The sequence below is a fragment of the Anabrus simplex genome, chromosome 6 (assembly GCF_040414725.1).
Source record: "Anabrus simplex isolate iqAnaSimp1 chromosome 6, ASM4041472v1, whole genome shotgun sequence".
NCBI lineage: Eukaryota > Metazoa > Arthropoda > Insecta > Orthoptera > Tettigoniidae > Anabrus > Anabrus simplex.
In genome coordinates this window covers 65566328-65592679 of record NC_090270.1, presented here as the reverse complement: position 1 = coordinate 65592679, position 26352 = coordinate 65566328, and the positions used below count along the sequence as shown (strand labels likewise).

General features: G+C 40.6%; 1 protein-coding gene across 1 annotated transcript in view; it reads right to left on the bottom strand.

Moving 5' to 3' along the window:
• LOC136875863 (growth factor receptor-bound protein 10) overlaps positions 1-26352 on the bottom strand; it is a 1220440-nt gene that overhangs the window by 821339 nt on the left and 372749 nt on the right. The window contains exon 2 of the mRNA XM_067149484.2: positions 8697-8872. Coding sequence (XP_067005585.2) covers positions 8697-8872 — 176 coding nt within the window. The remainder of the gene's footprint in view (positions 1-8696; positions 8873-26352) is intronic.

The following is a 26352-nucleotide window of genomic DNA, read 5'->3' as shown; positions in this document are numbered from 1 at the left end:
GGAGTGAGGGCATCTGACGCTGTTGATGGTGATTCGTTTTGGTCAGTTGCATGCAGCTTTCTCAAGAGTACGCAGATCCATAGACGTCAAAGTACAACTCCGAGCTACAACTTCACTAAAAATACTACAGTAGCTGTTGTGATTCCATTCGAATATCGTATAAAATCTGGAAAGTGTAACTTTTAATCAAAAGATATATTAATAGTCCATTTAGAATTTCCAATTACTTTATGCACAGTAATTTCGATTGTTGAAGACAGACTTACCTATAGGCACTAGTCACCAATAAGAAAACACAAACAATTAACATGAAAAACAATGACGCAAAAAGCGTTAAAAAATATAAAACTAAAATATTTACAAAAAATAACGAAAAATGACTTAAATGGGGGCCATGAAAAGGATTTACATATAAGTTAGCAATATGTATGATGCATCAATTAAAGGATAACATGTCACCAAAATCTGGAAACTGCTGTGCTGTGTCCCTTTCTTATGACACTCCTGTCCTTCGTTATTCACCTTCGAAATTGGTGGCCCTATTCTTGTCTCTCTAAGCAACTAGAGATTTTTGCAGAAGAAAGCCAATCGAGACAGTCTGGTCGACCAAGTAATGTAGCCAAAATCCACTTAAGATGAACAGGTTTACTTCTTCTTTTAAGTCTCCACAAGATATTTCCTCTCTTGCTGACAAGTAAGGATTTCATATCTGAACAACAGACGGAACTCACTCCAGTGGAAGCCGGTAGATATTGAGACAGTCTCCTTTTGTATATGAGAAAGAAACCAATAATTTCAAATTGCATCTGTCCTCCGCCTACTTTGGCAGAAAAGGACCGTTACATCGTCTTTTATCGAACTCGTTAGTTTGGTCACAGTCAATTCACTCAGCATCCTCAACTCACCGTAGCACAGAACACTCTTTTTTCCTTTACAATCTGCTTTACGTCGCACCGACGCAGATAGGTCTTATTGAGACGATAGGATAGGAAAGGGTTAGAAGTGGAAAGAAAGGGAACGTGGCCGTAATTAAGGTACAGCCCCACCATTTGCCTGGTATGAAAATGGGAAAGCACGGAAAACCATCTTCAGGGCTGCCGACAGTGGGGTTCGAACCCACTATCTCACGATGGCTGGATACTGGCCGCACTTAAGCGACTTCAGCTATCGAGCTCGGTGAGAAGAAGAAGAAGAACTAAAATGGGCACAGTGGCGGATGTATAGCAATACACACACTGTGCCTTCAGCACTACCACATCACTCCCTCCCCTCTGTTTCAGTACTGGAGTGGGGGAGTGTGGATTGTTTATGTCGGTACACCATTTCTGTGCATGCGTGTACTACCGACTAGCTAAAATCATATCTGATAGATCTCGTGGCTTGACAGTTGTTCACCGTCTGCCTATTCCTCAGGCGGGCCCCAATGACGGACATAATTAGCCACTGAACAGACTTGGGCTAATTATCCACCGTAGTGAGGAAATGAATTCACACTTTCCTTCCCGAGTAAGTGAATGAGAGAGATATCAAGGCAGACGTGCTGAGCCAACAAGCAGTGAAGCGTACAGAAACAGAGGAGGCAGACACAGCAGAGACCATTATCCCTAAACTATGCGGCATGTGTGTGTCTTTTCCGAAAGACAGACGCCAAACACACATCACGTCCACAGATAAGTTACAATGGAGGCGATTGTGAGGCCAATGAACTTTAAGACACAAAGAAACTAAAAGAAAAAGAACTTCATTTTGTTTTAGGCCTGAAACAAAGTTCGTATGGGCAAGAAGACTTCATGAAATTGTGATTCGCTTCCGTATCTAGAAGTGTAACTGTTGTATTGGCAAGAGTGACACCAGCGAGCCCAGAAATTCCCAGAATGTTTTTGACATAAATATGTCTTATGGCTGAGAAGCACCTGAAAATTTGCGTCACGAAATTAGCGATACAAAATGTGTGACTCGATGTTACCTAGCAACCGTTCAGGCTGTGATATGAAGTACTGATGAATGACCATGACAGAGATATATATAGAAGGCACTTTTATCAGAGATGCCTCATCTCATCACTCTAGAGAACTGATTATTTCAGGTGTGGTAGTTTCATAGGCCGTAAGTCAGTTCTCCCCTTTCGATGCACTGTTTCCTAGAGCTAAGAAAAAGCTAAGTCATCTCTGTACCGGCCATAAAGGCCCTTGGAGGGTGGGGGGGAGGGGGAATAAAGGCTTCCACCATCCGTAACCTCGGGTAGGGCGGTTAGCTTTACGCCTTTTCCACCAGAAATTGACATGGCACTCAATTTTGATGTAGGCTGAGTGAACCTCAGGGCAATCTGCACCTCCGGAAATGGAAATCTCGTTTCTTAATTTTTTCGACTTGCTGGTGGGGAATCGAACCCACGTCCTTCGGGATGATCCGAGCACGCCGTTATCGCCTTGGCCAGGTAGCCTCTGAATCGTACACCTGTCAACTTCAAATTCCACATAGGGGTCTCTCGAAAACGGTTCGTTAGATGCGATTGTGGTTATTATTATTATTATTATTATTATTATTATTATTATTATTATTATAGTCTAATGTAAATAATATTTAGCTTCTTACTCATGTACATAGATCACTTTTATGCCATATTTATATTTTCATTTACGTTATTACTTATTGTGTTCTCTTTATGCATTGCTTATTTTTTCAGTTTGTATCTTACTTTTTCATTATGACTTTGTCTCTTTCTTATTACCTTTACGCTCCGAATTTTATTCTATTTTACTTGTTGAACTCTGCTTTCTTTCTTCATTATATGTTGTCCAAATCTGTGATTTTTAGCTTATCTTTGATTTTATAATAGAATAGTACATTTCTTTTATATATGTATTATCTGTAAATTAATTATGTGGTTAAGTGTAGGAGAGGGCTACGAGCCCTAACTTCGCCAATGCTAAAGTCAATAAATAAATAAATAAATAAATAGGAAAAAAAACCTCTTGCTCAAATTGAATAACACTCTATAATGTGCGGGAATGCAGAAATATCAGTACTTACTTTTTGGTATTTATATGATAATGTTCTAATCAATTTGAGTTTCATTTATTGTAGAACATATTTATATCATTTCATTTTCTCGCAGGGAAATTTTACACCATGCCTTTTTCTTATATTGGTTTATGTCGTACCAACTCCTACAGGTCACACAGCGACGATGAGATACGACAGGTCTAGAACTGGAAATGAGGTGAGCGTGGCCTTAATTTTCTGGTGTGAAAATGGGTAACCACAGAAAACCATGCTCATGACAACCGACAGTGAACCTCAAACCTACCATCTCCCGAATTCAAGCTCAAAGCTATATGGCCCAATGCGCGCAGCCAATTCGCTCTGTGGATGGAAACATACAAAACAACCAATTCTTGGCGCAATTGCCCAGACTCCTACTCCTACTCGGCAATTAGCTATCAGCGTGACGGTAACATCAGCTAATTGTTTGGATTCTGCGATCGGATTCATTACTTCTCGTATCAGGCAGCTCCTCAGCTGGCCTCACGGGGCTGAGCGAACCCCGTTCCAGCTTTCAGTTCAGAATTAATATTCTTAAGACTGGCTGGGAATCAAACCCCGGGCCTCCGGGTAGGACGCAGGCATCCTATCTCTACACTACGGGGATATTATTATTATTATTATTATTATTATTATTATTATTATTATTATTATTATTATTATTATTATTCCAAAATCTCTTCATGCACTCACTGTGTTGCCTCTTCCGTTCTTCTGACCATTTTTTACCAGTTCTGCTGCTAGTTTTGAACCACCAATGTGTGTTTATTTACAGAGGTCCTAAAGACTGCGATTTTTCATAATGCCTTCCCCGATGTTCAATTCATTCAGGTCTCCTCTTGTTTCCTCCAGCTAATTTATTCTCTTGTTTTGGGAATTCATTACACTGAATAACCTTTTTGTGAGTCTATTATTATCCATCCTAAAAATGTGTCCAAAAAATTTCAGCCTCCTGAGAATTAGGAGCTGTTGATACAAGAAGTAGCGCACCCGGTCATGAACGCCACACAAGACGGGTGTGCAATATGTAGCACGGCAGCAGTTATCTTGCCGCGGCATTCACTGGCTGTTTCGGCACGGGTGTATTATTATTATTATAGCTTAATAATAACAGTAAGAAATGATTTTCTGTATTGGTTTTATACTATTATAACATTTTTCTGAAGTACCAAAAAGCATTATAGTCAAGTAAAACGAAAATACAGTAATTATATCTACAGTATTTACAAGACTGTTTAATATTAAAGGCCAAGCGCGCTACTGTGGAGTGTGAATGACGAACGCAGAGGAACGTCCAAGAATTCCACACTTAGAAAAAAAAAATAGAAGAACTGAAGCAACCTAGATATGGATAACTAACGATAACCATTATCAACGGAATGCCTTCGTATCGGGCAAGAGGAGTTCTGGAATCTAATCACAGTTCCAACACGGAAAAATCCCACCGTTTGAGGTCACGCAGAGTTTAGCAGAGCAGGGATTTCATCAGATGTATCTCCCACTAGATAATTGAAAATGTGTTACACGGCTTCGCCGCCTTGTCTAAATGAGATCAACTGTGTCCTTCGTGTGTACTACTTATTTCCGCGATAAAGAAACGAAGTGTTAACGTTGTGATTAGCGTTGCCATCCTCCGAAAATAAACCGTATTCTTTATCGTAAAACTGTATAGTACTAATGTCCGGCTCCATGGCTAAATGGTTAGCGTGCCGGCCTTTGGTCACAGGGGTCCCGGGTTCGATTCCCGGCACGATCGGGAATTTTAACCATAATTGGTTAATTTCGCTGGCACGGGGGCTGGGTGTATGTGTCGTCTGCATCATCATTTCATCCTCATCGCGACCTGCGAGAGGCAAATCAAAAGACCTGCATCTGGCGGGGTCACCATCAAAGAGGCCCGCCTCCCCCCTTCAGGGGAAGGATGAAAACAATTCAGTAGTAGTAAAAGTATATCCCACTGTCTCAAACACGAGTTAACTCTGATTTTAAACTATGCGTTCTTCTCCACTTCCGAGTCCAGTTTGTCGCTGTAGTTTTATTGTTCATCACAAGGTGGTATGATCTGAAATGCTCTATTCAGTCGACAGCCGATTCACAAATCGCCTTACCTTATTTTGACCATAATTATGTGCCTTGTGTTTATCTTTGACAACTTCCAAGATGGGTTCAGCGTTCAGTCTGCAAGCCTCTACGAATTTACTAAACGTCGCCACAATCCTCGGTTGGCAACTAGTGTTGTGGCCTCATTTAGTTATATACCTCTTATCTTTAAATCGTTAGAAACTGAGTCTAACCATCGTCGTCTTGGTCTCTCTCTACTTCTCTTACCCTCGATAGCAGAGTCCATTATTCTCCTAGGTAACCTATCCTCCTCCATTCGCCTCACATGACCCCACCACCGAAGCCGGTTTATGCGTACAGCTTCATCCATCGAGTTCATTACTAAATTAGCCTTTATCTCCTTATTCCAAGTACCATCCTGCTATTGTTCCCACCTGTTTGTACCAGCAATCATTCTTGCTACTTTCATGTCTGTTACTTCTAACTTAGGAATAAGATAGATAGATACTTTATTATTTTTCTCTAGATCTACAGTAATAATACCCATTTGATCCTTTAAATGAGAAAAATAACATGTTCAGCCCATGCCAAAATTCACTCTTCCAAACTACAGAAAAAAGAAAAGAAAAAGAAAACACGCAGAGAACAAAAATGAGCAAACAAAACAATATTAATAAGAAAGAAAAAAAAACAATCAAACGTACTCCATGGACATGCCATGAAATTCCTCAGATACTCCGGAAACGTAACCCCCAACTTAGGAATAAGATATCCTGAGTCCACCCAGCTTTCGCTCCCGTAAAGCAAAGTTGGTCTGAAAACAGACCGATGTAAAGATTGTTTCGTCTGGAAGCTAACTTACAGAATACTGCTAATCGCAACTGCGAGCTCACTGCATTAGATTTACTACTCCTTGATTCAATCTCACTACCTATATTACCATCCTGGGAGAACACACAACCTAAATACTTGAAATTATCGACCTGTTCTAGCTTTGTATCACCAATCTGACATTCAATTATGTTGAATTTCTTACCTACTGACATCAATTTAGTCTTCGAGAGGTTAATTTTCATACCATATTCATTGCACCTATTTTCAAAGTTCCAAGATATTAGACTGCAGGCTTTCGGCACAGTCTGCCATTAAGACCAAGTCGTCAGCATAGGCCAGACTGCTTACTACATTTCCACCTAACTGAATCCCTCCCTGCCATTTTATACCTTTCAGCAGATGATCCATGTAAACTACGAACAGCAAAGGTGAAAGATTACAGCCTTGTCTATCCCCTGTAAGTACCCTGAACCATCAATTCTCACTGAAGCCTAATTGTCAACATAAATGCCTTTGATTGATTTTAATAATCTACCTTTAATTCCATAGTCCCCCAGTATAGTGAACATCTTTTCCCTCGGTACCCTGTCATATGCTTTCTCTAGATCTACAATAAAATATAATAAATTCCGAGAATATTTTCTTTAATTGTTCCTAAAAATTACAACTCTTTTCTTAATCATGGTTAACCGGTCGATTAGATTAGCAGTTTGCCTATTTCTACCATTACGAGCGCTAAGGTGAATCAAGGCACTGTTTCACTTAAGCACCACTACAAGCGTTAACGTGACTCAATGTAGAGTTTCCTCTAAGCCCGTAAAACTACATTCGCTGTGGACATTTTTCACAAAATAATAAAACGCCTGATGTATTGAACCAAGGAACACATTACAGAAAGAATTATGTAAATAAGTTAGTTCAGCTAGGATTTGAATAAAAAAGGAACACAAAAACAAGCTATTTTAAACCGTATTTCCGGAACTGCATTTAGGCCCGAACTGATTTTCGAAATTTGATTTTTAAAATTTTGATAGAGAGATCCAAGACTCACAATTTTAAACATTTTCGGGCCCAATACCCCTTCAACTTTCGGCACAATTGAGGAAATTGCATAAATTTACGGTTTTTGTAGTATGGAGACCCCTACTTTGCCTGCTAAGAAATGTCAACATTAAAATATTTACATGTATGCATGTATGTTTAGTCATCAGCCCGAAGGCTGGTTGGATCCTCAACAGTTCCGCCATGAGCTGTCATAGATGGCCTAGGCATCACTGAAGAGGCGTACTAGGGAAATGAGGAGTGAGGTAGTTTCCCGTTGCTTTCCTCACCGAGCCAGAAGTTGCTATTACATATCAGTCTGCCAAGCCCACTGAAATGCATGCACCAACCGACCCTATGAGCAATATTTTCACAGCATTCATAGCAGGGACTGGCTGCGTAAGGAATGGCATTACTAGCATCGCTCATACCTCAGTCACTTTCATTTTGTCAAAGCCAAGAATAAGACAGAGACAGATCAATGAAAGTAACAAAATTGCTCTAGCCCATACCAGAATACTTAGTGCACTGTAAACACTAGGTCCTGCCAGTAAAGGCAGATCAGTACTAAGAGGGTATGGTTGCCTAGTAGGCTATTACCTTAAAACAACACTCACTATATCTCCAGTTGCTATTCTTTCTTTTTTCACCGATGGAGTTGGCCATGCGGTTAGGATCACGCAGCTGTGAGCTCGAATTTAGGAGATAGTGGGTTCGAACCCCACTGTCGGCAGCCCTGAAGATGGTTTTCCGTGGTTCCTCATTTTCATACCAGGTAAACTGTGGGAGCTTTACCTTAATTACGGACACAGCCTATTTCTTCCCACTCCTAGCCCTTTCCTATCTCATCGTCACATAAGACCAATCTGTGTCGGTGCGACGAAAAATATTTTTGTTTATCTATTTAATTAAAATAAATTTGTGTTTGTTTGTTTGTTTGTTTGGTTTATAATGTATTTGTCGTATGGCTTTTAGTACCGGGAGTGTCCAAGGACACGCTAGCTCGCTTGGTGCAGGTCTTTCTTTCTTTCTTTCTTTCTTTCTTTCTCTCTCTCTCCCTCTCTCTCGTATTTATTTATCTGTTTAATTATTTATTTAGTGTATGGCATTTATTGTCAAGAGTGTCCGAGAGATGTTGCAGGCCGCCTGATGCAGGTCTTCCTATTTGACGCCCATGGGCGATCTGCACTAAGGTGATGATGATGATGATGGGGAAGAGGGTGAAACATAGCCAACTCCTGTCGAGTAACTTCAAGGGGTCCACCCAAGGCTTAATTAATATGCTCTTCCGACGAACGAATCCTCATGAACAGCGTCATATTTCTCGCTCCATACGAACACCGCGGCGAGGTTTGTTACTGAGTTCAGGCTCTTAGCACGCTATCTACTTATTAGAAATGTTATACCATCATCTCTCCTACCGGCCAACATTCTGATGGCGATTTGTTTTTCACCATCGGGACTCGAACCCACTAACCACGGTGTCAGACCATAACGCCTTAACGATCATAGCCACCAGGCGACCAATCACTCTAAGTTCCCTTCAGTTCCTGGAAAAGCAATCTGGCAACCTTCATTCCAACAAGATGGCGCTTTAATCTAACATTATGAGAGCGATATTAATGGTTCGGGGGTCAATCGATTACTGCCTGCCTATACTCATCAGTTATGTGGGACACATGCAGTCAGGCAAGTCTAGACTGAGGGTAGCTGACCTGTTTCTCGTTGGAGGCGTCCTTCTCCTCGGAGTCGTCGCGGCTGCGCAGGGCGCTGAACCGCACGTCAAGCAGCGCCGGGACGGAGGGAACTCGTTCATAGCTCGTACAACTTCCGCCACTTGTGTCTAGACACGCACACTTCATGCGCTCGTAGGCAGCAGCAGGGCAAGAGTCTGGAACAAAAAGAAAGCCGATAGGTAAAAGAACAGCACAATTATTGTATAGAGTCTAATATTGCTTCCACACAGTGGTAAACGTCTTATGTTCGTAGACAGCTGTGGTAAAAGAGTCTGAAATAATTCAAGGCAAGTGATAGTTTATTGAAACATCCTTTTCATCACAAGTATATATCCGCAATATTAAAAGAAGCGTTTTGACAGATGGGGCTGCGGTGAGGGGCAATTGAACGGTGTTGTGACACCCTTGCATTCCATTCTCCTTCCCCTCGCTTTCGGCTCACTTGTTCGTTCGTTCATACCGCTGTGTTCTGTTGTATGTAACTGAGAAGTGAAAGTTTCGGTAACTCCAAGGAACACGAGCCGGCCAACAGGCTTATCTCCATGGCAACCGCAGTGGGTCCATTCAGGTTTCCATGGCAACCATACCTCCTACTCCCTTCTCCCCATCCAGGCAGGTTGTAAACGGACCCCTCTAAGAACTGTCAGAACGCATCTTTCAATATTACGACCATAGTATATAGTCGCTGCATCTGCGAAACCACTAGGTGATAATGTTGTCGGAGAATACTGACTCGCACCACATACACAATTAATTAAGAGCGAGAATTCTTTGAATTTAACTCACACAACACTGAATCTTAAGATGACAGAACCTTAGCAGCCAAAGTTCTGAGCTAAAATATTTCACATACTGGTTTACGCAAGCGCAACATCTTCAAGTTCCATTGGTTGAGTCTTAATTCTATGCTCGTAATTTCTCAGGTATCAATAAGAAACAGGAAAAAAAGGAATTCAGCATACCGTACTGGGAGACAGAAATGGGAACCCTGATTATAAAGAAGAACACCGTATTTGGGGGCTAAAGACAGATCACGTGAATTGTAAGGTCACACACGAACTTCCCACCCACACCTACTCTGGGAGTCCTGAACAACCCCTACAACCACAAACAACACTTGTAGAGGGTACCAATAAAAATCACCATCCTTTTTTTTACACACACACACATTTCACTGGGAGAACGCTAGAAAGTTTACCTTCGAGATGTGTGATTTATTCTATTTTGAGTGGTTTAACGACTCACTAAAACATCTAAGCTTTTCGGCGACGCATAAAGCAGCAGATTTAGTCCCAGCATTTGCATGGAGTGAACATGAGAAACCATGAAAAACTTTCAAGGCTACCGACGGTGGAATTCGAACCTACCATCTGCCGAATGTAAGCTCATAGTTACGCGACCTAAAACCTATAGCCAACTCGCTTGGCAGTGCGAAAAGCACCTACCTATGAGTAGGAAGATGATCTATGTTTTACAAAGGAGATCATACAATGATCAAAGCAGGTTTTTTGGAACTTACACCATAAGGTGCAAATGAACTATTTCACTGTTCAGATAACGAATGCCCTTCTGAATCAAAAGCGAATTCCCGTATGGGAAACCATTCCTAGTGAGAGATACATTTTAGCTTTAAATGCTCGGCAAAATTCACATAGAAATTAAATAGCTAATACCTTCTATCGATGTCTGGAATGAAGGCAGGACTGTTGGAATTCAGCAAGTTTCAGCACTGCTTCTCGTAAGTGAAAAATCGTGAATTAAAAGTATAAAATTCAATTTCGCCCGGGAAAGTTTACAATAGGATATTTTTTCAAATCACACAATAGTGTTTAGTTCAGTAACAAAAATAGACATCAGGCGCTAGACCAAATTTATGTTGAGAAAATTGCCATTCTGGACAGTTGTTTGATCACGAAATTTAAGTTTTCAGCAAAATCTGTGTTATAAAGCATGCCGAATTTTCTTAGTAAAAGATTATTTTTAAGATGTTCCTAATGTTAGATGCATAAGTCCAGAAATTGTGGATCTCAATACACCTTAGGAAACTCTACGCTATGAGACCCCAGTAAGCAGAAAAAGGAACTCGGTGAAACAACAAAATTAACTCTACATTCCTTCTGCCATCAGATGACTCTGAAATAATATGAAAATTCTCTTTATTAGGAAGGAGTAATATTAAACCACATGAAAGCTTTTAGGAAATTGGAAAGTTTTCACAGATATACGGTAATACAATTTGTTTTGACAAATTCAGTTAACAAAGTAAATGTGGAATGATGTATGGTGTTTACTAATTCTGGTTTTAACATCATTCAAATCGTTGGAGAATCAACGAGAAAAATATGGCAAATATGATTCCCGGGGGAACGCCATCAAGTCTGTGAAACTGCAAAGCGGCACGTGTGTCCCTGCCTGCGTTATCATTCATTTGTAATTACCCATTACATCTACTTTCGTAATTAACTTTAGTACTGATGCTTACGACAAACAATTACGAAACTAAGCCAGAAACGGAATCCTTCTTAATGGTTGGTATCAACTAACTGCACAGATGCTGGATAATACATTTTGTATTAGACTATAAAGTGTTACATTAAATAATGTAGTCAAAAGTCCTTGTAGCATATCGACCGTTTACGTCTGTTTACAGAGGAGATAGATCTGCATTGTCTGGAAACGTAAGAACCAATAGGGAAGAGTTATGGCCACATAAAAAGGAGAACTCATTAAAACAACGGCGGAAGTACCTTGCACTTTAATGACTGACGGCACGTGGCGATGCAGGAAGAAGGTCAATCAATAGACCAGCAGAACACTGAGGATCTAGTTTGAGGACCAGACATACGAGGGTAGTCTAGTGCAATAAATGATTACACTATTCCTATTTTTCAAACATCCGATTACTCTAATAATAGGTGCCACGGGAGATCAGATGTATAGAGTCAGATTCATGATCTCACGATCGTATGTTCGATTTCCGCCCTGGAAAAAGATTTATGAATAGAAGGAAAACATTATTGGCATCCCCATCCTCCGATAGTGTCTTCCATGTCCACACGAGAAAATTAACTTTTCACCCCTAAAAACTACCTAACATTGTTTTCGCGCACGGTAAGATCACCTATATGTTATGCCCCTTTAAACAACAAGCGTAAGATAACATTTCAATCCATCAAACCCAGTGATCTAAGACACACAATATCTCAAACGCTATTTAAAAAGCAATGTTGGCAGCGGCACACGAATTCTATTTTCCTGTTTTGTAATTTCATTCGGCGTCTTAGTAAGTTCCAGGCCATTTTTATTATCATATTAGGACAACTTTCTTTATTCTACGTTATTTTATATTTCTTTTTATATTGGCTTTTAGCTCGGACTCGGCGAGGGATCCCACCTCCACTGCCTCAAGGGCAGTGTCTCGGAGCGTGAGACTTTTGGGTCGAGAGGAACAACTGCGAAAGACGACAAGTACCTCGCTGTTAGGTACCATCCCCGCATTTTCCTGGAGGAGGAGCAAGGAACCACGGAAAACCATTTAGAGGATGGCTGAGGAGGGAATCGAACTCCCCTCTACTCAATTGACCTCCCGAGGCTGAGTGAACCCCATTCAAGTCCTCGTACCACTTTTCAAATTTCGTGGCAGAGATGGGAATCGAGTGGCAGCTGATAACACTAACCACTACACCACAGAGTTGGCCGTTATTTTATATACGATTCTTTATATTCCTTCCTTTAATATGTCTTTTATAGCTGCATGTACAACTTAGTATTAAGTGTGAGTAAAACGTGTACTATATAGTTAAACAGTAAGTAAATTATAAGACATGGTTTGGCAGAATAGTAGGCTTCAATGCGTGAGTCACGCCATCAAAAAATGAATAATAATATTATAATAATACCCCGGGCTACCCAGCTGCAGATGTCCTCAAGTGTCCTTATAGGGACCACTCTACCACCTCAAGGGCATTGTCCTGGAGCGTGAGACTTTGAGTCGGGAGGATACAAATGGGAAGTAGGAACAGTATTTACCCAGGCGCCCTCATCTGCTATGCTGAACACGGATGCCTATAGGGACCACTTGAGGACATCTGCAGCTGCTTAGCCCGGGGTATTATTATTATTATTATTATTATTATTATTATTATTATTATTATTATTTAGTATTTTTGCATGAATGAAAGTAAAACGTAACTTCCACTAGCGGTTTGGCCCGCACTCTGTGGATGTTATCCACACATTCTGTGGTCAGAATGACAGAATGGGAGCCGTTAAGATTTAAGTCGTGAGATTCAGAGCACTAGTGCGTCTGGATGTTACGACAGGTACCACTTACAGCGCCGGTCTTTTTTCAAGAGTACTTTTTGTCTCAATGAGGAAAGCAGTGTAAAACGACCTTACTCCTCCTCGTGTCTCGTACGCCTCATTACGGCGCTGCTATCTGCTTTTGAAGTTTATAAAAAATAAAAAAGCAAAAGACTGACTCGTGCATGAAACAAGGTCATTTCGAAAGTCACTAAATTATTATGATTCGGCTGTCTAAACAAAATATTTTCAAACGCACGAAAATGGTTTATTGAGGCCTAGAACCCGAAAGGTTTTTTTAAACAAAATGCTAATTGTTCGAGGCGTCGACCCATGTGGATCTTTTGCTCCTACTGGCACCATATTGTATGAACCTGTGTGGAATGTTGTGTGTGAGGAAAGGAAGATTAAGGACGTCACAAACACCCAGGCCAGGGATATTAATCATTACAATTAAAAACCCCTGACCCGGCAGGGAATCGAAGCCGGGGCCGCCGGGTGACAGGCGGACGCGTTGCCCCCTACACCGCGGGGCCGGACCACTGATACGCAAACTTACTGAAGCGTTAAAAGTACACGCTAGCCCGGAAAACAGTTATGTTATGAGATTTGCATAAACATTAAGGGCCCGGACTATAGGATGTTGCTCTCGTTACATTACGCAAGAGGGGCTAGACGATATTTTTATTTTATTTTTTACAACTGAATAAATTAGTTTGCATTCTAGTCCATTAGTGCCTAAACACGCGGGATCTAGAATAACATGAAAGAATTAAAAATTAATTTCGCCGGTCACAGCATGATAATTAATTTCCAATGAAGCTGGAAAGAAAGAAAGAAAGAAAGAAAGAAAGAAAGATGCTTGTTGTTTGAAGGGGCCTAACTTCTAGGTCATCGGCCCAAGAAAGAAAGAAAGAAAGAAAGAAAGAAAGAAAGAAAGAAAGAAAGAAAGAGGAGACAGACTTTAGTCAATAACTGAACGCAAAAATTCACCGTGTGGTGCAACTGGAATAAATAATAGCCTTATTTCATGGCATGAAAGAAATGAAAGGATAGAGCAAGTGATTAAACAATTAACACATAGCAATTATAAAGCGTAACATAATGAGCTGACTAATCCGCGGTTAAGGTCAGCGGTTTGGCCCGTGCTCTGTGGATGTTATCAACACATTCTGTGGTCACATCACTTATACAACCACCAGAGATAACAATTAGAGCTAATTCGAAAATTCCACAACATGTTCAAAATCGGCAATTCAAGGTATTTCTATCACAACAGACAATCATGATTGAATTTTCGCTTTTAGAGGAACTACTGTTCTATACAGAATGGTCGTAAACAACGTGAAGCAGGTATATGAGCGTTAGAGTGTTGGTCATGCTGATAAATAATTGGAAAAAAATAATGAGATATCTCGCGCCATTGTCATTTTATCAGCTGCTGAAGTTAGCCAATTAGATCGCTTCGCGGACGACTTCGGATGGGCTATGCGAGGCGGTGGTGCTAAATCTGCATATGGCTTGCGACCGGCTTGAGGGCACCAATAGAAGAAATAAACTTATCCAGGGGAGCGACTTGAACAAGGACCTTCCTGCTGATAGACTCGCCCCATAGCTATGGTGGCACTGGCTGAAACCTACGATCTATTAGTGTTTGATGTTCATTTCTCTGAAGCTCGACCAAGCCACGTGGAGATTTAGCAACACCGCTTTTACAGTCCATTTGAATTCGCCCGCGAAGCGATCAGATTGGCTAACTTCACCAGCTGATAAAAATTACAACGGCGTGAAATACTGACGTATTTTTTCGAATTAGCTATCAGTATGACCAACGCTGTAACACCCATATACTCGGTTCTCGTTGTTCCGACCATCCTGTATATAGACCACAAATCTTAAGTGATTGTGACTGAGGAACAAGACAACATATGCGGCAAGAGCTGTGACGCAAACTTGATTCGTCTCATAATAACTTTTACTAGGCTAGGAAGATTTGGTAAAAATAAAAGTCGTGTATCACTAATGATTTGGAAGGTATAAATTAGTCCTTGTTTCATGCAAGCGGCTTGTGAAATTGCGACCAAAAATACCAGTGTATCAGATCATGATTTCTGATTCTGGTGGCGTGAAACGCCCGCCAAGAGGATGCCCCAGGTTTCATTTCTCCTCGATGATTCTTCCTCAATGTCACCCGTGGTCAGAGACGTCATAACAAGTAGGCGTCGTCGTGACGTAGTAACATCCTTGCATTCTACTGCAGTCTCGTAAAAGAGCAAGGTACACAGCGCGGCCAATGCTCAATGCAGGCAGTAATTGACATAAAACTGTTCCTTTTGTTCAAGTATCTATCACATTCCGGACAAGAATAGAACAGTCATTAAGAAACCGGTTGCTGTCTGTGGGCAAGATCATCGTATTTATATTGATCAGACAGGCCCTTGGCTCGCATCCGACACGGTGCAGTGACCATGAGGCAGGTAGCTGTTAGTTCCGTTACAGCGCGATCTATAATAAGCGTTACAAACCATATACCGGTCTGGTCTCGATTACCGGATAACGCGAGTGAGAGATAATATCAAACGAGCTAACTTCGATTCGCATTTCACAGTAACAAGCCTATGAACGTTCTTCACAGGATTTCCAGATATTAGTGTGTTAACTACTACATTGGTAGACTGTCAACCTCTATACCCCAGGATCCTTGGTTCAAACACGGCAGAGGTGGCCAATTTTAACTGTAGAAATAGTTATTTGTGTTACAAGGCCTTAAGTGAGGTTATACTGTACGTAAGAGCTGAGACGAGGCCGGAATTTCGAGACGAATAAGTGAAACATTTTCGCCCTGGCAAGGACCAATATGTTTCTTCTTCCACGCCTTCTGCCTTATGTGGGGTCGGCGACACGACAGCGACTTTCCATACCACCTGTTCTTTCGGGAACTACTTCTATGATATCAGCCGTAGCAAGTATAAATAATAATGGGCTTAGCGGACCTCTTTGCAGAACACCCGTGGATTGTTGAATCGGGTTGGACTTCGTGATTCCGTCATTCATTTCTATGCAGTCTGAGGCCAATATGTTTTGGATTAGTCGTTAGACTCATTAATTTGTCTAGTTCCTCCATTATAATCTTTCGGCTGATAGAGTCAAAAGGTTTTGAGAAGTCAATGAAGATTGCATATAAGCTCACCAGTGTTCACGTATTGTGAGGAAATAGTATGGCCATATCCAAAAATCAAGCAGTTAGAGCAACTAGAAAGAGAGAAAGAATTTTTTTTTAAAAAAAAAGCACTATGTATCTCGAAATATACAACTCCAAGGTTTGTGTACAATTTAACATGCGAACCTTTCTACGTACAGGACCTTCGTTATCACCTCCCGCTACCAACTACACCAACTTATCTGTAGTTTGTAGGCAAAAAAGAGAGACATGGAGCGAATTTTACTCGGTGGATGCAATGACCTACAAAGACTGGCAAGAAATAAGATACGGGCTCAAACACTTGTTTACACGCTTCGCCATACATGACTTTCGTTATAAGTTTGTAAAACCAAGAAGTACCTTCAACCAGTCACGCACTGTGTTTGTGAACGTTACGTTAAGATCTGTAAAAGACACCATGATATGATTTGTACTTGTCGGCACGAATCTCTAACAGCGTTTTGCAAAGATCAATAATGTGATTTTATTATTAACTAGTTGATGTACCCATGCTTCGCTACGGGATTCTCAGAAAGACTGACTTTGTGGTTTTCCTAACCTGAAATCAACATAGGTCATTACAAAAACGTAAGTATGAATGTAGCGATTAAAAGCAATGCTATCGTATAAAATACTCGATCAAATGGAAAGCAGCACGTTTTATCACTTTTAACGAACAGTGCTGCGGTTAGATTGCGGTGCCAATCTAATAGTCCAAAGTTCCAGAGCTGGGATGACCAGGCCGCAGATTGCCATGAACACTCATCTGCCATTATTCCGCTAAATATGCACATTGTTCATTCCAATCAGTGCCTCAGAGTAGGGATTGAATAGCCCGAATGCTATGGTGATCCAGTGTGTTACGTACCAGTAGTATCAAAAAATTTATAAACCAGGGGAATGGCATGCTAAAGAAGAAAGTTATCTAACTCCCCAGCTACTTCCCATCAATATTCAGGCAGGCTGTTACACTCTGTCCGACTGGGCGAGTTGACCGTGTGGTTAGCGGTGCGCAGCTGTGAGCTTGCATCCGAGAGATAATGGATTCGAACCCCATTGTTGGCAGCGCTGAAGATGATATTCCGTGGTTTCCCACTTTCACACCAGTCAAATGCTGGGCCTGTACCTTAATTAAGGCCTAAGGCACTCCTAGCCCTTTCCTATCCCATCGTCGCCATAAAACCTATCTATGTCGGTGCAACGTAAATCAAATAAAAAATACTCTGTACACAGCAGCAATCCTATCTACCAGAGATGAGGGGCAACAGAAGACACAAAGCACATCACGACAAACAATGGTCAATGTAATGTTATTGTTGATCAATGTTATGAGCTTTCTATATTGTAGGCCTTCACGTTTAGTTTTCTTTCGACTCTGTGATTTGTAAAATATTTTATACCATAAACTGTAGTTTCTTATTCACCGACTTTACATACCGATTTTCATTAAATACTGTTTACCCATTTTCTCGTTACTCGGCGCTGATATGTACTTAGTAACAAAAATCCAAATTCATGAATATCTTTGTGATCATAGCCAGTACGGTAACAATGTATAAGACATGAATAATAGGAAATTTAATACTATATAACCTTAGTTATGTAGCATTCATCGATTACACCTCTAATAAGAAATATTTGAGAATTACATTTTAGGCCTTCCCCTAAACTACCATTTCACCCAGCGTGAATAAAATAATTTACAGCCTAGACTATAGTGACTTATTTCCTGACTTTGCATACCGATTTTCATCAAGATAGGACTACTAATAACAACAATATTTGAGAATTGAATTTTACGCCTTCCCCCAAAGTACCATTTTTCTCAGCGTGAATACAATTATTGATAGCCTAGATTGTAACAACTTATTCCCCAACTTTGCATACCCATTTTCTTTAAAATACGACCACTAATAACATAAATAGTTGAGAATTCAATTTTAGGCCTTCCCCTAAACTACCATTTCACTCAGCGTGAGTAAAATGATTTATAGCCTAGATTGTTGAGGCTCATCCCCGGACTTCACATACCGATTTTTATTAGACCACTAATAACATAAATAGTTGAGAATTCAATTTTAGGCCTTCCCCTAAACTACCATTTCACTCAGCGTGAGCAAAATGATTTATACCCTAGATTGTAGAGGCTCATCCCCCGACTTCACATACTGATTTTCATTAAATTCACTTCAACAGTTTTCTCGTGATGCGTGTACATACATACATACATACATACATACAGACAGACAGACAGACAGACAGACAGACAGACAGACAGACAGACAGACAGACAGACAGACAGACAGACAGACAGACAGACAGACGGACAGACAGACAGACAGACAAGACAGAAATTACGGAAAAGTAAAAAGTGCATTTTCATGTTACTATGGACATGACCGATACAGAAATACCATTATTTTCAAATTCTGAGCAATGTACAGACAAAACTCTTATTTTATATATATAGATGTGTCCGGCTCCAGGGCTAAATGGTTAGCGTGCTGGCCTTTGGTCCAGAGGGTTCCGGGTTCGATTCCCGGCCGGGTCGGGGATTTTAACCTTCATTGGTTAATTCCCATGGCTCGGGGGCTGGGTATTTGTGCTGTCCGCAACATCCCTGCAACTCACACACCACACATAACACTATCCTCCACCACAATAACACGCAGTTATCTACACATGGCAGATGCCACCCATCCTCACCGGAGGGTCTGCCTTACAAGGGCTGCACTCGGCTAGAAATGGCCACACTAAATTATTATTATTATTAATGTAAATTCCTTTTTTCGCCATTGGCTGCAATAACATTTATTATTAGAGCACATTTCGCGGGCATTCTCAGCAACATGATCAAGTTCCGCCATATCCATTTTGATCTTCCGATCGAAGTTGTATTATATCTCCCACATGACACGGTGTAGTCACCTGTTAAATCCAAATAATTGTTTTAAATACAGTGAAAAAGGTTTCTGAACACATGTTTTAAGTTTATTGACGCTGAGTGACGTAAGTAAATAAACGGGTTTTAAAAAGTTAGGTTATAAGCTTCAACAAGAGGAAAAATCCCCTCAGTTTTAATTACTGTACTGATGGAGCGAATATACCTCAAGGAGACTGAATGTATTAATATAAGGAATTGGGGTTATTACATTAACGAGGTTGTCAATAAGGATTACAGATCTCTTCATATCGTTATATCGTTATGAAGGCGTTTAGGGGTTGTAGTGTATAAGTCTCTAGTAAGACCTCAATTAGAGTACGGTTCTAGTGAGATCATGGTGGAAGCCTTTACCTTCGACCCCTCCGGGGGCCTTGATGGCCTGTACGAAGATGACTTTGCTTTGCTTCTAGTGAGATCCTCACCAGGACTACTTGTTAAGGGAACTGGAAAATATAAAAGGAAAGCAAAATGATTTGTTCTGGGCGATTTCAGACAAACGGGTAGTGTTACGACAACGTTACAATCCTTCGGCTGAGAAGATCTTACGGTAAGGACACGAGCTGCTCGACTAAGCGGTATGTTCCGCGCTGTCAGCTGAGAGACAGCGTGGAATGACGTTAATTGAGAACTGAGTTTTGAGCGGAGTTGGAAAGTAGGAAAGATCATAACATGAAAAGGAAAGTTGAAATTCAAGAGGATTAACTGGGACAAATGTTCGTTCACAGCAAGCGAAATTTGGCATTGGAGTAATTTACCAAGAGAGATGTTCGCTAAATGTCTACATGTGTAACTGTAAACTATCTTGAAGACACATTCCGTGTTTCGTGACATAATTAAAACTCAGAAGTAGGTCACCCAACATCCTTCCGTTATCTCTGCCATCTGGCTGAGGAAGACGGAAGACGAAATTGATGAGCAGACAGCTAGATGGTGTCAAATTAAAAGGTCTGCACACGGAAACTGAGGCCATACGATTGTTATTATTGCTATTATTATTATTATTATCATCATTATTTACATCAATACAGCCAACTGTGGACTACGTTTACACTAACTACCTGCCTCTCTTTCTTAGGCTTACACTTTTTTGTTGACACTGTAACTCAAGGTAGTTACCACGCTTGGCCGTCGATGACGTCATCGAGAACCCGGAGCGCCTTGTCTTCTGTATGAGGTAATACACAGCTGTGAGATATTTTGGTTTTTTTTTTTTTTTTTGTTTACTACTCGTTTTACATCGCACCGACACAGATAGGTCCTGTGGCGACGATGGGACAGGAAATGCATAGGAATGGGAAGGAAGCGGCCGTGGCCTTAATTAAGGTACAGCTCCAGCATTTGCCTGGTGTGAAAATGGGAAACCACGGAAAACCATTTTCAGGGCTGCCGACAGTGGGGTTCGAACCCACTATCTCCCGGATGCGATCTCACAGATGCGCGCTCCTAACCGCGCGGCCAACTCGCCTGGTATATTCTGTTTTAGCCACAAGTTAGACATAAGAAACGTCATTGATATTTTAACATCACCTCGAAAAGGCATTCCACTTCAATATTACAGTGTGAATCAAGCAGCGTTTCTGAAGCATTTCGATCTTAAGGTTGTAACAATCCTAAGACTGTGATCGCAGTGGAATGGCCATTCCATGTGTTCATGTTCTCAACATCTATGATAACAATAACAAGGGAGCTCTAATTGTTACAGATACTCGAACATTAAAGCTTGATGACGGCAAGAAGTATGTCCGCTGTTACAAACAATATGAGGAAACTATATACCCTGTCAACAACACAAATAGCAAATGTTAGGGAATTATAACTGTCCACAACACAAACAGTACAGTAAATGTTCTCCTCCAAGTGCCAGGAACTGACAAATTCCACGTTAATATTAGATAGGCTATATAAATTAATGAGCCTGTATATTAACATTCTTAGCACTGGTTTCATATACAACATGACAAACTGCCTTTCATAAAAAAAATAACAGGTGTGTTATACACAAAGAATAATGCTGATATTTTTTAAAAAAGTATATCAAACACACTTATCTACAGCATCAGTGGAATTTCTTTGCTTTTCTCCTTCTTTTATCGGCAACTTGCAACTCATAAATTTCGGGGAATTTCTTCTTCAGGATATCCGTAAGATTTGTAATGATGTTAGAACAATCTTTCAGTTCTTTCCCGTGGTAAAATTTGAACTATTTTTCCATCTGCACTACCGTGGTGTACCATCTCTCTGTAGGCTGCATCAAACTGTCTCTAGACGTCTTTGAAATCTAATTTCCACCCCTTGTGGTTTGACCAGTTTTCTCTCCATAATCGCTTTCTATGTCGAGGTTGTTGTTCTTTGCCCTAAAAGCTATGTAGCCAGTGAATTTTCATACAGCTCATCACGATCCTTGGTTTCGCGACTGTCCTCGAGCTGTTCCTCCAGCTCTGCAAGGGCTTGAACGAACCCTCAGTCATCCTCCGGTAAAGAATAGGATGATGTGGGCTCAACGCTGGCCGTATAATGGCACACGATATCAGCGTTTTGATCGACTTCATCAGTAGCATATAACATATTTGGACGTAATGTTTCATAATCTTCCGGAGAACAGTTGGAATTTCTTATCGTCTCGGAACCATCGAGGCTGAGAAGCAATGATTTCATCCTTTGCGTCACGGCTGTCGGATGAGGATGGTCATAAAATCTTCCGAACCCTCGAAGCTCAGAAAGATATCTTTCAATAATGTCTTGATTACTTCTTACTGCCACCATTTATTTAGATCAGTGGCTTTAGGGAATACATGGAAGTGTATGTTTCGTTCCTTCGCGTGCCTGCTATGATGTGTGCAGTCTGCAATGGCAAAACAAACCCTACTGAAAAGTGTACACTGTTACTGCTTTTTATTTTTTATCACATACAATAAAACACAGTTTCTTATACACCACAGATGTTACCAGCGTATATTACTAGCGCCTAGCTTCTGCGTGCACAGCGATTCTTATTCGAACTACCTCTAACCTCTACCTCATTCAGCGCCAGTGTTGCCAACTTAGCGGATTTTCCGCTAAATTTGGCGGAATTAGAAGACTGTCGGCGGAGAAATGTATCATTTAGCGGACAGCGGAATTTTTGGCGGAATTCTAGATTTATTAAAGCGAAATTTAGTGTTTTATCCATTTTACGTTTTTCTTAAATTTGTACTCCAGTCTGTCTCTGACCTATTCCGTATTTCTTGTCAGGAGCTAGCAGTCACATGATGAAAACGTGTTATTTGCATATGATGTTATGAGATCATGGTATCATAAATTTGTAATGCGTGGAGAAAGGGTACTTTTTTCTTAGTTGACGAATGACGACAGATAATGAAACTGTGAGAGAGTAGCATTTATATTTATGCTATCAAGGAAGACCGTTTAATGAACTGGCCTGTTCTGTGAGTGGCCCTTGAGGTAGGGGTTCACCTAGTTTGCACCCGGCACTAAAACGCCTGCAAGTTTTAGCTCGCCGGCTAGCAGGCAGGGAATAAATCCCAGTGAAACTCACAGATTAGGTGAGTGCAGAATTTATTTTGTTATTATTATTATTATTATTATTATTATTATTATTATTATTATTATTATTATTATTATTATTATTATTATTATTATTATTATTATTATTATTATTATTATTATTGCTCATTATTTAAGATCGGATTTCTTGGCGGAATTTTTGCGGATTTTTAGTATTATTTAGCGGATCTTGAAAATATAAGTTGGCAACACTGTATCAGCGCAGCTTCAACGCGAGGGTCCTGCGTGACGTCGCAGCTCTGCTTTGCTACTGCGCATCTCCCCCGTGATCACTACCTTCTATTCTACGTACCTTGATTGTAATCAAAAGTTGTTCAACCTCTCGCTCCTTTTCAGCCATTATTCCTCCGAGAGATTCCGCGGTTTATCAGGTTCTTTCTATTATTATTATTATTATTATTATTATTCTGAGAAGAATGGTAAAATAATTCCCGTGGGGCCGATGACCTTCGATGTTAGCCCCCTTTAAACAACAATCATCATCATCAAAATAATTCGCAGGAAATTTCTGGATGACGTAGTAATTTACCTCCTCGCCTCTAATGAAGTTATAAAGCTAATGTGTATGAAGACTGTCAAAAACCGATCTTTCTGTTATGAGGGAGAGGAAGGTCAACCAAAAGTGTTGTGAGAAACTAACTACTAAACGTTTTCATTCCTCCCCTGAAGGGGGAGGCGGGCCTCTTAGATGGTGACGCCGTCTCTCAGGCCGGGAGATTTGTTACGGTGAAGGAGATGTGCGGAGAAGGTGAGGGGGTAGGCGGCCGTGGCCTATACTACGAACTGACCCGGCAGTCGCCTTAGTGCAGGAGAATGGAAAACCACGGAAAACCATTCTCAGGACAGCCGACGGGTGGGACCAGGCGTGAAGTCCGGCACTGGGCCCCAGGCCAGTCTCCCGAATGCAGAGGCGTAGAGTCACGGTAGAGCCGTGGCCAACTTTCCTCTGCTCGGTTGGCCGGTCAGAGTACAGAGCTGTTGGACCACGGACAAGTCGTGGCCTCTTAAGGGACGAAACCCAAAGGCTGAAATCCACTCTGCGTCCACCGACCTGTTGAGAGAATGAGGCTGATCCCCTTAGAGTATGTTTGTGTTTGTGCTGTTAGTAATGAAAACATTAAAGGTCATCGAGGCATGTTTAAATGAATGCAGTAAGTTCTATAAATATCGCGCTAATGAAGATACAAGAAGTTCTGCCTCCCACAAACCGGCTCATTCATGGAATGACTAGACTCTTAGCGGACTGACACTTCCGTGCGTTTCCTCGGAATGTGAGCCAATTGGTTGCGGTACAGTCCATGGAAGAAATTACAAACACTTCTTTCAGAGAAATTAACTTCAGTAGTACTTGAGGAAAGATACTGTTATTTGTTCAACAAGTAAGGAAATTTTGAGCGTGAAAAGATGTAATAAATTTGACTTACACGCTTGTAGTGTTATGCAATTATTGATATCATTGTCGCAGACATGGAACCTCCAGTTTTACCTGGAGTTCGAGAGATAGGGATGTGACTTTTCATTGCCTGGGGTTCAAACCGCAGCCGCCTTGGTAAGAACACAACCAACAAAGTTGTCGCGAAATAACACATCAATATGTGCTCATAAATACCATCTAAACTTAACTGCCTCTCTCATCATCCATCCATCATAACTCTGATCAAACTACGACCGCCCTCCAACCACCTTTCATCCAACCTCCTTTATATCTGCTGCGTGTTGGTAGTTTTTTTCGAACGAAGAATTACTAAGATAGTCTAAGGCCCGATTGTATAAAGTAGTTGATCCTAGATCAAGGCATAAAACTGATTCTAGATCACGTTGATCCGAGAACATTTTTCCTTAACCTCGAATCAAAGTAGTTGGTCCAACAAACTCCTTGGATCAAGCCTTGTGATCCAGATCAAGTAGTGTTCTTGTATTGTAGGCCGCATTTATCAACGTGAAAAGGAGGCTTTTGTAGTGCAAAATAGTGCCCTAACAATAATCATGGTAAGATAATTTTAAAAAAAGGTTCTGCATTATTATCGGTATTTAATCTGATGAAGGGATTGTTATCGTGATTCTGTCTTTGAATTATAGATGTCTGACTTCTCCGATTTTTCTTCAGATGACGATAATGAAATTTCGGTATTCTCTTCGAGTATTCCAAGAAAGAGGAAACCCATTCTTAGAACTTAGCGACAAAGCTTTTAAAATGAGATTCCGTCTAACCAAACACACTGTTTAAGTTATGGAAAGTAGACTTCCAAGACACTCTAATGAGACGATCGAATAGAAACCAGCCACTTACGCCGATGTTCCAGTGATTTATGGCCGGTTTCTGGAATGACAGTTATCTGTAGATGCGTAGTTATCAGTGACTTAACATGGTGATACGTTTAAAATGAGTTTCCGAAACAACAGTTATGGGCTTCTTCACAGTTATCGGCAACGACTGGTAACTGCAGCTAGTTGTAGTTACCTCTACTGATTCCAACAAATTAGTTTCGTAAACATTAGTAAGTGATAATGAACTGACTATAATATATTTACAGTCATTCATTGTAGTTTTAACGTGCTTGGGTGTGCTGGACACTATTTCGGTCAGTACGTTTATATCCACGCCATCAGTGGCTTTAGTCACTGATTCCACCTGTATGGTGTCAATCTGTCCCACCTATTTCGGTTACAATCTCCTCGGGGCATGACGCTTCTACTGTAGATATATATTCAATACGGGAAATGAATCGTCAAATAAAATAGAACTGGAATCAAACGGATTTTCATCAGGCTCAAATTGATCGTTCAGTGCAGCTATAATGTTAAGATATCTTTCGTCAGGCTTTGAATCATGAGTCCCACCAACAGTTAGTGAACACCCAGTCTGAAATTATGGAGTATTTACCATTAATATTTATATTTGTACTAAATTATAAATATCTTAGGAACCGGTATGCATTTAATATAAGCCTGCTGAATAATAAATACAGATTTAATGTTGTTATATCTTTTAACCGGTGACGTGAGGTCCCATAGACTCCCAATAAACATAAAACATCTGGACTTATTTAATTAAAAATCTCCCATGGAGCTGTAGTTTATGTTACCTTCTTATCTGTGGACTTCACGTCAGCAGTTACGAGAGTATTTTTGTCAATGCATGTTGCGTGCTCAGTATAAGTAAAACATCTCAAATGACTAGTCCGTTGCAGTTATTAAGAAATACAAATCCTCGGTTCGAGGAGTACATTAGGGAACTACTGCTGAAAAATGTAGTGGTATGGCCATTTTCTTTCGGCTATTGGAAATTGCAGTTTGTAACGCTTTTCTGTTGTTCAAGTTGTGCCATGCACGTTTTTCATTTATATTAGTATTATTTTTGCTTACGCTTGTGTTCTAGGTCAGTGAAAAGTGATCTGTTTGGTAATTGCGGTGTAGGCCCTATTTGTATCATTTTACTGGCGACAACGATCAAGGTGAAATTTAAGACGATGTCTGGGTACTGTAAAAAAGAAAGAAGGGGAAATATAACTAATTTTTGCATTATTAGATCAGATATATTCATATCATGCGATTATTACACGCTGAATCAGATTGATTGAAATGACTGTACATGTTTGCCAACCTGTTCTCATTACGGAAAA